This window comes from Lotus japonicus, chromosome 6 (genome assembly GCF_012489685.1).
Source record: "Lotus japonicus ecotype B-129 chromosome 6, LjGifu_v1.2".
In the NCBI taxonomy this organism is placed as follows: Eukaryota; Viridiplantae; Streptophyta; class Magnoliopsida; order Fabales; family Fabaceae; genus Lotus; species Lotus japonicus.
The window spans coordinates 50,117,458-50,130,505 of NC_080046.1; the positions used below are offsets into that span (position 1 = coordinate 50,117,458).

Sequence of the window (13,048 nt, forward strand, 5' to 3'; positions counted from 1 at the left end):
GCCATATATTATCTTATCCCCTTTTTCCTATTTCAGTTAAGCCTCTCATTAGTTTAGCATGGTATCTCCAAAATTGGTTTCAAGTATCAAGCCTAGCATTCATGGTATTTCCATCCATGAAAAATAACCGTATAAAGGCATTCAATATATATTGAATGTTAATCAATTGGTTAATAAAGGCCTTTGATTGTGTTGGCTCCATGGTTGCATAACTCTTCCAGCATGTTCACACAAGAGAGGCCAAAAACTATCTTAGTGGTGGTTCACCATGCCTCGAGTACACGGTCAGATCGTACCTGTGTTAATCTTGGTGTGGGGGGAGACCACCAGTTAGAATTTGCCCCTGAATCCGTTGAAATTTGTGCTTCAAGGTACTTGTCACGGCGCAACAATATTCATACTCATTCCAGGGGAAGAAGAGAGAAATAGAGTAGGAGAGAATGAGGTTTATATCATTCAGCCATATTCAACATTCACTAGAGTCATGACTAAATCAGTTGCAGTTTAGCTAATGCGTACATCCCTCCATGGCTCCATCTCATCAAATGCACGCCTAAGTTAGTCCATCATCCATGATTCCATGTACATCTTCAAATAATTTTTTTAAAACTAAATATTTTGATTTAAAACACATACCTCTTCTTCCCATCAACTTGACCAAAACATGTTTATTTGATCTGTGTCACCGCCATCATCCGTCTCAGACGAGAAATTGAATGATAATGCTGTTTTCACCTGATCTCACTTCTCCAGGAGAATAACTGAATAAAGGCTACAAATCAATTCTATATTTGCTCTACTAAGCCAACTGTTTCAGACATGCAAGCACATACATGAATTGTTCCACTACTACGCAGGGGGGGGAACTCAAGAAATAATTTATACATGGGACACCACTAAAATTACATGAGACCTCTACCAATTAATTTATATAGATACAATTGTACCGGTTCTGAAACATGTATTCAGCAAGGTTTAATTTCAAAACCTATGCTCAGAAGAGCTCGAGCTGATTCAATTGCTTTCTCACCACCAAGTTCCGAGGCTTCCCCAGTTAATTCTCCACCAATTTCCCCGGAACATTGAGAATTTTTCTGGTTTTTTGGTGAGTCAGTTTTCATGAGCTGCAAATTGCTCATTGAAGCAGGTGCTGCAGCAGCCACGAGTGGAGCATTTGGCTGGCCATGTCGTTTCTTAGGCACAGGCATGTCATGGTCATGTACTCCCTTGTATGTGATGATGACATCGTTCGAGTCATCCACAGCAGTCTCAATGTGCTTCCGGGCAGGACATCCAGCAGAAGTGCATCTGTAGTAGTTTCTGTAAACCCAAGCCATATTGGAAGATAGATGGATTAAAGCCATGTTATAGGTTAGACCACAACAATATTGAAAAGAGCACAAAATCCTAAGCTCTACTGCTCTAATGGGCTCCTAAGAACTCAATACCACATGCAACAGATTTTGAAGATTTGATACCCTAACAGACACAGTAGCCCTTTTTATTTATAAAGCTCGGTAGTGCAGCTACAAACACCACATAACAAAGACAACAGAAGAAAAGAATGATGAATATGGGCATTATTTTTGTTGAGATCCCACATCAAGATAGATATGGCCAAAGTAGAGCAAATACATGCTTTGAACAATCCTTAACTCATGAGTTAGCCTTTGAATTAAAGCTTGGCCCAACCCAACTTCTAAGAATTTTTAAAACTGGCAAAAGTAAATAAAGCACTAGTTGAAAATCATTAAAGGAATTTGCATCTTAGTCTTTCAGATATCAGTTTGCAAGTAAATAAATTCCTCTGTTTATCAGATTCTATAATTTCATTTTTTATAATTTATCATGTGATCCATATAACTGACCTCACTTGGTGGGACAAGGCTTTTGTTTATGTAAAATCCGTTAAATGGTATAACTCAAATTTCAACAGTTTCATCAAGAGCCACTGATTACATCAAGAACAAAATTGAAAATAAAATGCAAATGAGAGCCAAAAACAAACAGCAATGCACCTGGGATGAGGTTTCCCCTTCACCATTTTTTGTCCATACTTGCGCCATCGGTACCCATCACCTGATATCCCCACATCCCCTGCCGCATGTACAACAAACTTTTGTTTCTTTCCAGATTTTATTGGTGAATCCAAGCATGTTGAATCATCTTTCTTCATTCTAGTTAACAAATTAAAGGAAAGAGCATCAAATTGCTAGATCATGCCCCAGAAGGAAAAATGCTTTCTCTAAAATTATTTTCCTATGAAGAAAATGAATGCATATGCAACTTGCCTTCTTTTCAGCTCTGGCTCGTTAATATCCTCTTCCTTAAAAGTAACTTTACCATTCCCACTGTCAGATGAGTTTTGTCGTTTCTTATCAGGATTGCGAGGTGCTTCTTGAAGAGGGTTTTTCGGAGAAGGTGATGGATCAGAATCATTTAGAACTTTGACAGACTGCTTTGGAACGGTGTTTTCTACATTAGGTTCCTTGGAAGCCAGGGACTTACTTTCCTTAGCAGGATTAGTTTTATGTGGTGGATCATGACTGTGTTGACTTTTATATACAATCTCCGACACATGACCTGAATGGTCACAGAATTCAACCTTCTTAGCACAACAAGCTGAATGAGTACACCTGTAATAGCTTCGAGAACCAATAGGACTTTTCACTTGCTTCTGACCATACTTCCGCCAATTATATCCATCGGTTGCAGATGACCTTGCAACAGGAACAGAAGAAAAAGTTGTACCACTTGAAGGAGTTGTTTTGTCTACTTCCAGCACATATACACTGGTAGCCTTTGGAGGAGAAAGTCTCTGTTCTGGTACCATTGGACTAGGGGCAGACAATGGAGTTGAACACGCCTGGAGTTGGTTCTTTGTTTCCACTTGAGGTTCCTCAACTGCGTCCTTTACAATAATTTCATTGCCTGGAGGCCTGGCTGGCGCCTGTGCATAAAACAGAGTACTTCAGTGCTAAGGAAACAAAAAATATGGGATGTACAGAACGTGGAACTTTCTTAAGCTTAATTTGAATTGAAAAATATTAAAAGTTATCTTGGTTATGGTTCATCAAGTAAGCAATCAAATGGCTACTCTCTTAATAAAACTTGTGTTCCCCACCTGGGAGGTATTATTAAGAAAATTAGTTTTGTTCACTGCACTTTTAAATCACCATTCATGACTGGATGATTTCTATTGTTCATACAAGCATACACACTTTTTGAATCCATAAACTTGTTGAGACAGGAAGCCGAACTGCAAAGTGAAGACTTTTGGAAGCTTAAACTGCTAGGGTGAAGACCTCTAAGAATTATTCATATATTAAATGGTGGTTAATTTGTAACATGCTTCCGCTGCTCCAACATCATATCTCTATGGTATATTATTGGATTATTATGAAACTATCCTATAGTCAGAATTTGGATTTGACACCACAATTTCTTTCAAGTTTCATGCAGTCCCTAGTTTGTAGGCCTCTATTAATGTTTTTAAGGCCCAAAAAGGCTTTGTCTGGAATAACTTACCCATCTCTACCGTCCTGTTGCAAGTTTCAATCGCGTTGTTATCTTTTCTAAAATGTAAACCCAATTTTTTAAAAGGAAAAAAAACTGAGGAATAGATGCACTTCATTCAGAGTTTATGATAGATACAACTTTCAAGCAGAGACAGAAAAATCCAGTAAACCTATACATTTAGCAACTCATAATAACTTAAACAACAAGCGGCATGCTTGCATTCTCTCTAGTTGCTGTGGGATTCGGCTGGTCTCAGTTTGGATGGTCAGTGTTGGAAGTTTCTGGTTTAGTATGGAAGTGCTGCAACTGTCATGTTTGGGGGTTAGGAGGTCTGGTACGATGGTTAAGTGCAGTGTAAGGTGCTGTTTGGGGGTATCTATTGCTGGTTTTTTTGGTTTGTTACATGTGTTTTCAATCTTAGCTTGTTAGGTGATGTTGTTCTTATTTTTTCCTCTTCTTCCCCTTTGTATATGGGTTAGCACCCCTTGTGCTCATCAATATATTGCTTTGCTTATCAAAAAAAAAAAACTTAAACAACAAGCATCGATCCTTAAATGGGTTAGACCCAGATTTACTCCCTCCGGAACTTATTATAAGAACCAAATTTGAGGTATAGTTTGTTCCTTTTTATAAAAACCAACTTGAAGTGCGTAGTGCATTAATTATTTTCTTACACGAATACCCTTTATTAAATTGGACTCTCTCTCCCTTTCCAGTCTCCTATACATTAATGATGAAAATAAATTAAGAAAAGTGGGTTAATGGTAACTTCAGAAAGTTAATATAAATTGAGAACAAATTCAATGTTATAAACTACATTAACTATACTATTTGTTATTTGATTCTTGCAATAAGAACTGGAATTCATGTTAAACTAAGCAAAATTGCAGTATCTCTCACAAGATAGCTGAGATCGCAAGCAGAGCACTAACAAAGAATCCATGAAAAGTCAAAACAATCAAACAGCAAAACAAGCATTTAAATTCAAGTCAAAAGATTCTATAAAAAACATTCCAGTTGAATTAATTAATAAAAAAACATAGAAATGCACTAACCTCAGTTTCATCTTTGCCGTTCTCAGGCGCGGTGGAGCTTCCCTGCAAATCTGCAGGATCATCATCAACAACACACTATTATTCTACTTTCATAAAAAATTGAACGAGAAAGAGAGTAATTGAAACGCAACGTACGATCGGTGTGATGGCGCGGTGGCGAAGAGGGGGTAGCTAGGGTTTCCAAATTGGGCTGCGCTTCATCGGGAGGACTGGAAGTGCGTAACTCGGTGGATGGTGGCGGCGGCGGCGAGTGAGTGAGTCGTGGAGTCGCCGTCTCGGCCATGGTCTGATTCTGATGAATTCTCTTAATTCATTTTGTGTGTTGTTTGGTTTTGAATTTTGATTTGATTTGATTGAGGTTTCGATTGATTTATGAGAGTGTTTGTTTCATGTGTTTGCTTTAAAGCGAGGTGTGAAGTGTGTGTGTTGTTGTGTTGTGTACTTTGTTGTTGTGTGTTTGTGTTTGTGTTTGGGGTATATGTGTCTTTGACTGGTATTGACTCTTTCTTTCTCTCTCTTTCTCTGTTGCTTTACAGAGTGCGTGTTTGTGAATGAATGGCACCATGGATTGGTTGCCATATGGATTCTTTAAGGCTTAATTACAACTTTGGTCCCCGACGTTTACTAATGTCATGATTTTGGTCCCCCACCTAATTTAATTATATGAATGGTCCCCAACGTTGTAGGCTGCGTGCAATGTTAGTCCTATCGTTTATTTCTTAATGGAGGAGGCTTACGTGGACGTCTAGTTGGAGAGAAAAATGAGATCTGAGGAGAGAAGGGAGCACGTGAGTATCACGTGAACCTTATATGAACCCATTATATCCAAATCTGAAACCCTAGGGATCTAAATCGCGTTACCTTCTTCGTTCCAGGGAGGTCAAGGGTTTGGGTATAATGGGTTCAGATAAGGGTCACGTGATACTCACGTGCTTCCCTCTCTCCTCATACCTCCTTTCTCTCTCCAACTGGACGTCCACGTAAGCTTCCTCCATTAAGAAATAAACGGTAGGACTAACGTTGCACACGGCCTACAACGTCGGGGACTATCCATGTAATTAAATTAGGTGGGGACCAAAATCGTGGCATTGGTAAACGTCGGGGACCAAAGTTGCAATTAAGCCCTTTAAGGCTTAATTATAATTAATTAACCAACGTTGTATCGTATGGTATGCTCTTCTTCTATTCTCTAGCGGTTTCTTCTTTGACTGCACAATCAATCATCCACCTCTTTCTTTCTTCTTCTTTCTTTTCTTCCTTTTTGGACCACTAGCATTGATAACAATGTGTCCTTTCAAAATAAAACACACACAAAGTTGGGCTTGTACTTTATGTGTATGCTCCAAACAAAAAAAAAAGATAGAACTATGGAGTATACTAAGATATTGGTCCAATTTGACTTGAGAAAGTATTAATATCAGACATATTAATTAGAATGAACTTGTCTTTGTAGTTTCTTGCACGATTTGAGTATAACCCTCACTAATCTTCCTTTTCATGTGACTTTAGAGGGTAATGAAGCCTCCTCTAATTAAGGTTAGAAACATTGAATTGAATATGAAGAAGAGTAATTAAGGGATTAGGATAGAGAAATGATTCAATAAAGCTTCATAGGTTCTGACAAGGGCTCAAACGTTTGGATAAAGTCGGGAAATTGCTATGGTTAAATGGGCAAGGATGAGAAAGATTCGGATAAGGTAAAGTGAACCTTAAGCTTAAGTTTAGGAAAGATCTTTAGTACACGAGTAATGATTCATGAACCACTACACAGTAAAACATTCCTAAACACCCCTTTTTCCTGCGGATTTGGCCAAATAATACACTGAACTAACCACCTAAATACACATGACTAACCATAAAGCACAGAACCGTGTAAAGTTGAAATTCCTAAATTAGGGATTTGGCCAAATAATACACTGAACTAACCACCTAAATACACATGACTAACCATAAAGCACAGAACCGTGTAAAGTTGAAATTCCTAAATTAGGGATTTGGCCAAATAATACACTGAACTAACCACCTAAATACACATGACTAACCATAAAGCACAGAACCGTGTAAAGTTGAAATTCCTAAATTAGGGATTTGGCCAAATAATACACTGAACTAACCACCTAAATACACATGACTAACCATAAAGCATAGAACCGTGTAAAATTGAAATTCCTAAATTAGGGATTTGGCCAAATAATACACTGAACTAATCACCTAAATACACATGACTAACCATAAAGTACAGAACCGTGTAAAATTGAAATTCCTAAATTAGGGATCCGAAACAAAATCCGTAGGAAAATGGGTGTTTAGGGTTATTTCTACTATTCAGTGGTTCAGAAATCATTTTTCTTAGTACACTCAAGGCAGGCCCAAGTGTCATCTCCAAGATTGAGAGGGGATATTTCTTGGATGATTCTCCCTAAAAACCACACATATATCATTCTTTATTGTTTTTTCAAATTCTAGTGAAAAGATGCATTTTCTTTCTCGGACATCTTGATCAATTCAATCTTCATCCTTCATTAAATTAGGAGTGTCGAATACTTGTTCACCTTGTCTACAACCCATAAGCTAGGTGAAATTTGGTAAGAATGGTGTAAGAATCGAGGCGAGAAAAATTCTCTAAGGAGCCAACACTTGAATTACTACTCCAATCCTCTTCCTCCTAATCCCTAGCTAATTATTTCCAATAACACATCATCTAAGAAAGTTGAAAGACTTACATACTGCAAAGGAGTTGGAGTGACGATGATTAAGCACTCCAAGTTAGAATTTTCATGACTAATTTCCTCACTCTCGTATTCCATTACTAAGTACATATTAGATATCTACTACCTTAAGTTTTAGAGTTCTACTCCCTCCGGTCCTATTTATAAGCATGAAAGAGAAGAAAAATCTTGGTCTTTTTTATACTCCCTTCGTTCCTGATCTTTTGTTGTTTTAACTTTTGGCCTAAATTCCAAAACTTTTGTTGTTTTACAAATCCAATGCATTTTTTTACAATTTATTCCATGTATACCCTCATATAATATTATATCTCTCACCTACCACCTTTTATTTTCACCAATCAAAATAATAACAATTTTTTTAACCAATAACAATCACTCTCTTTCTTCACTTTATCTCAACATTAAATAGGGGTGTTTATGTCAACAAATATATCAATGATTGCACTCTTAAACAATGTGCATAACCTTAAACAACAAAAGATCAAGAACGGAGGTAGTAAGAACCAAATGAAAGTTTGAGCTATATTAATTATTTTTTTCCAATGATGCTCTTATTAATTCTAACTTGTAAAATGTGTCTCTTTAATTATTCTCTCTCTTTCCCACTTTCCAACACTAATAACAAAGGGTAATTTTGGAAGTTTATTTTGATTTAAGACATATTTAATGCATTTTATCTAGTTTAACTACATTTCTTAAATTATGTGAATTTTTTTTTGTTGCTTATAAATAGGACCGGAGGGAGTACTGTTCATGCATTTTTTTTTGTCACTTTACATAACGGTTTTATTCTATGTGATGAGGTGCACCTTAAGTTAACTTTTGTTGTTACCGCTTGTTGATAATAAACTTTAAAAAACCTTTTAGTTTTAAAAGTCTTTTTAGTATTTTGGTTTAATGTTTTTTTTACTTTATTTTGAGTTTAAAATATTTGTTGGTCTGACATGCACTAATATATATATATATATATATATATATATATATATATATATACTAGTGTTTTTTACCCGCGCGTTGCACGGGTAATTTGTCTATTGTATTTGAAACATCAATCAATATTTTAAATTATAAAAAATTTAAGATACTAAGAATGTAAGAACAATCATAATAAAGATGTAGATATTTAAAGAGCATAAATTCAGACACTCAATTCTAGTGCTTTGTAAGCATATACTGAATTAACTAATATAAAGTGGCCAAAAAGATAAACTATCATTAAGACTTATTTTGGCTTCCAGATGTTGCATAGAAATTATATCAAAACTTATTTCTCTATGCTCGTTCCTCTCGTATGAACTTTTAATTCTTTAAACATAAATAAATATAAATTATATATGTACTAATGTTTTCAAATCTCCGCAAAAAAAATTTATCATCAAATTGAGAGTTGACCAAAAAGAAAAACATGATATTGTGTTGTATAATATAGAAATTATATCAAAACTTATTTCTCTATTAAATTTTTCATGCTTGTTCCCCTTGTATAAACTTTTAATTCTTTAAACATAAATAAATATAAATTATATCTGTACTAATATTTTCTAATCTCCGCACAAATATTTTTATCATCAAATTATCAAATAGTTAATTATATTTACATCTAAAGTTGATTTTAAAAACTAAAAAAAAAGTACTGAAATGATATTAAAATTAATTTTTATGTTAGTTTTAACATGAAATTATTTGTATGCGAATAGATTAATAGTTCTCTAGTCGTCGTACGACACATAATTTTAAATGTTACACTAAAATTAGTTTATGGAGCATAAGCCATAAATTACATACATGGAAGTGAAGAGAGATTTTCCATGACATAATTCACTTTCAAGTAATGGCAGAGGCACAGGGGTGACTTGTCCATGCTTAGTCACCCCTGAATTTTTGGAATGTCTCAAGAAAAAAAATTGAAGCAGTGTGAGACTTGAGAAGGAGAGGAGGGAGGGGAAGGTTGAGCTGAGAGGAAGAGGTGATCTCTATGTTGTTTGCGTTTCTCTTTCAGATTCAGTAAACATTCTTTTGAACTTCTGTGTTATCCACTAACAATTAAAATTAGAAATAGATATTAGGGTTTTGTTACATATGGACCTTTTTTATTTGACGTGAAAGCTATTGGGCTGCACTTTTTTTGACATTAGAGTTGCACCTCTTTCCAACATAGTAATAAAAAATATAAAAGAATAGTTTTAACTTATACGAAGCATTTGATAGCATTTTTGTGTGTTAATTTTTAAACAATCCTCTAAAACTATTTGAAATCAATTTGAATCTGTGATATTTAAGGTAAATATAAATTTAATTTCTCAGTTAAAATTTGGTAATTATTTAATATCAATTTTTGTAATCTACTATATAATTGTTTTAAATTATATATTTAATTTATAGCAGTCATACCGGTCAGACCACAATTCAACTACGATTGATCCAATGAACGGTGAACCAATTCCCTCACCGATTTGATCAACGGTCCAGTTTTAATAACCTTGTTAATCGGTCTGATTATATGAGATTAAATTTGTGGTTTTGTGTTTTGCTTGTAAAAAAAAGTTATAAAAATTATGCACACCAACTGTTTGTAAAATGTCCTCTTTAAGTTTTGGCCTTCAACAAAGGAGTTTTTTCTTAGGTTGGGCTGCTACTTCATTCTTGTTTTGTTTTTTTTTCCACATTCTTTAGTTGATAAAAATTGAAATTTTCTTACAAATTATGTTCCTTTATATCTTAGTCTCCCCTTTCTGAAACTCATGCCTCTGCTGCCCCTGCTTTCAAGTCAAATAATGTACACCACTAAGCTACCATTTAATAGTTAGATTGTCCTATTATTATGATGCATCACCGACTAATAAATTTGGAAGAAGAGAGCAAAGTTATTCTGACACAAAAACACAGTTCACTTAAAATTTGTCTTTTAATCAAAAAGCTTGGATTAAATATAAAATATGATACTATACCTTCTATATTCTTCAACTAAAAGAAACTACTCACTACAAATACCATAACAACTTTTCTTTGGACTAAGAGATGAGATCAATCCCTCATCTCCCAAAACTTTCTTTCACCAGAAAAATAAAGTTTGCAGACCAAAGATCCAACCCAAGGACAATGATGATGATAACATTTAAAAATTATCACAATACTTGACCAGACTCAACTTCCTTAATGCAAAGCAACCGCAATTGAGGAGACAGACTCATAGAATGAAGCATAATTATCTCATAACAATAAAGAAAAACCTGATACACAAATGAAAAGAAAAACTTATAAGAAAATAAGCATAAACAATGACAGGTAAGTTCAACCTGTCAATGAAACTGAAATCTAGTGAAGAAAGGATTTGAATATCATCATTTAAGCGTTCTCATCTTATCTCGGCTAGCAAATTAACTCAAAAGATAAGGAACATCAATTAATTAGCCTTCATGAATCATAACCAACTTGAAAAGAAATATAATGAATGATTAAACATAAAAGAGATCTTTGATACCAAATATATGAGTTGAAGCTATAGGAAAAATCAGCAAGCAGCTCCGAGCACCTGTATCTTGGGGTCTCCACAATCTAGCATGAATCTCACCAATGAAGTAATCATAATCTAGACGGGAAAAGCTTATATAACATTCTCACATCAAACCTAAATCAGAAACTCACCACTCACACGAACTTAGATTCTTCTTTCTTCTCTTGTCAATTATTGGGTTCCTATAGTTTCTTCTCGTTAGGATTCTCTTCATCCTACTCAGAAAAGAACAAAGAAATAAAATGAAAACAGAAAATAAGAACCCAAATAAATATTGATAATCCAAAGCAAGAAAAGAAAGAGTAGAGAACTTAATACCTTGAAACGCGAGATGAGGAACAAATATATCAAAAGAGGATGAGGAAAATAACCTAATTACTCAACAACATTTATGTCAAACACTTACACAACTATCGCATTACACAATTATCAGCACCACATGTATCAGCACCACCTTGAAAAAGTTTATTTTTAGAGTATTAATTAAATTTTATGTTATTTTTATTGAATTTTCGGATTTTTATTTAATTAAGGATTTTAAGATAAATTAAGATAAAATCAAGAAATAATCAACCTAAATCATAATCAAATATAAAATTTAAAAAGGTAATAAATAAAGATAGATAAAAATTTCAAAAATCTAGCAAATCACAATAAAAACTCATAAATCCTGAATAAATTAAAAATCCGAAAATTCAACAAAAATACCATAAAAATTAATTAATACTCTAAAAAAATAATAAGATAAATTAAGATAAAATCATGAAATAAACAACCTAAATCCTAATCAAATCTAAAATTTAAAAATGTACTAAATAAATATAGATAAAAACTATCAAAATCTAGCGAATCACAATAAAAACTCATAAAATCCGGAAATTTAATAAAAATACCATAAAAATTAATTAATACTCTAAAAATAAATAAAAAATAAATTAAGATAAAATCAAGAAATAAAAAACCTAAATCCAAATCAAATCTAAAATTTTAAAATGTATTTTTTATGAGAATTAACATGAGAATGACGCGTGGATTTTTTTTTTATGAGAATTCACGTGAGAATGACACGTCACTAAGAATTAACGTGAGAATGACACGTCATCAAATCAGCCTGATAGAAGTTCTTCTTTTCTAATATACTAGTGTTTTTTACCCGCGCGTTGCATGGGGAATATGTCTATTGTATTTGATACATCAAACTAAGCTTAATCCAAATCAACAGAAAATCGTTTCACATTCTTCATGAACATGAAGACAATAACACAAAGCATACATATAAAAAATCACCAATAAAGCATTCAGAACACATATTAATCTTAGAAAAAAAGGGTGTGATAGTAGCACAAATCAGAATTGTGAAAGGTAAATCATAAAGGATTGTGAAGGAACCGAAGAGTAGTCTGAACTACTGTGATCAATTGATCATGTCCATTGTATATATTTCATACTCATACTACTTTGTTTGATACATCTATATTGGGAAAGTGATATGAGACCTTTGATGTTTACTCTTATATGACAATAATAGATAAAGGAAAAATAAAGTTGGGCTTAAACTTGTGTGTTTCACTTAAAGAATTGGAGCGTTTTGGTAAAGGAGTGTGCAACTGCTGGACCATCCTGTAGTTACATGGTTGATGTAAGTAAAAGAATTGACCATTGGGTACATAAATGGAGATTAATCAAGGCTTAAAAGCAGATTAGGTCCCCCATGATTCACTTCCGTGCAAAAGTGGTCCCTAAACTATTTTTATAGCATTTTCAGTCCCCACATTTTCTCCCGTCACCACAGTTGGTCCTTCTGTTAAAATTTGAACAGAAGTTTTTGCGTGTCAAATTTTAATTCGCGTGGAGGAGAGAGAAGGAGCTTATTGAGAGAGAGGGAGCTTAGTGGGAGAGAGAGGAAGACATGTGCCTTGCACGTGACCCTCCTTTGAAAATCCTAATTCATAATCACAAATTAGCAATGTGAAGGTCCAAAATTGCACATTTACATAAACCAGAGAGAAGAAGGTGAGAGAGCCATCAATGGTGAAGAGGTAATTTAAAAAAAAACTCAATTTGTACCACCATCTTCGTACATAACTCAAATTACCATCTTACACAAGAAAATGCTTCTAGCTAGAACTCAAATTACCTTCTATTTTTTTCGTTTTCTCTCTTCAAATTTTCAGGCTTGTGATGTTCAAAGCAAAGCAAGTCAATGGATCAAGTAACATCAATTTTTCGTT

The 13,048-nt window shown here is 34.1% G+C and overlaps 1 protein-coding gene across 1 annotated transcript; it reads right to left on the reverse strand.

Moving 5' to 3' along the window:
* Positions 1 to 758: 758 nt before the first annotated feature.
* Positions 759 to 5,030, reverse strand: LOC130723699 (probable WRKY transcription factor 32). Its single transcript, XM_057574817.1, has 5 exons — positions 4,710 to 5,030; positions 4,575 to 4,624; positions 2,292 to 2,950; positions 2,019 to 2,177; positions 759 to 1,320 (listed from the first exon to the last, which is right to left on the reverse strand). Exons 1-5 carry the CDS (start codon positions 4,855 to 4,857, stop codon positions 966 to 968), a joined length of 1,371 nt encoding a protein of 456 aa, XP_057430800.1. The 5' UTR covers positions 4,858 to 5,030; the 3' UTR covers positions 759 to 965.
* Positions 5,031 to 13,048: the final 8,018 nt, after the last annotated feature.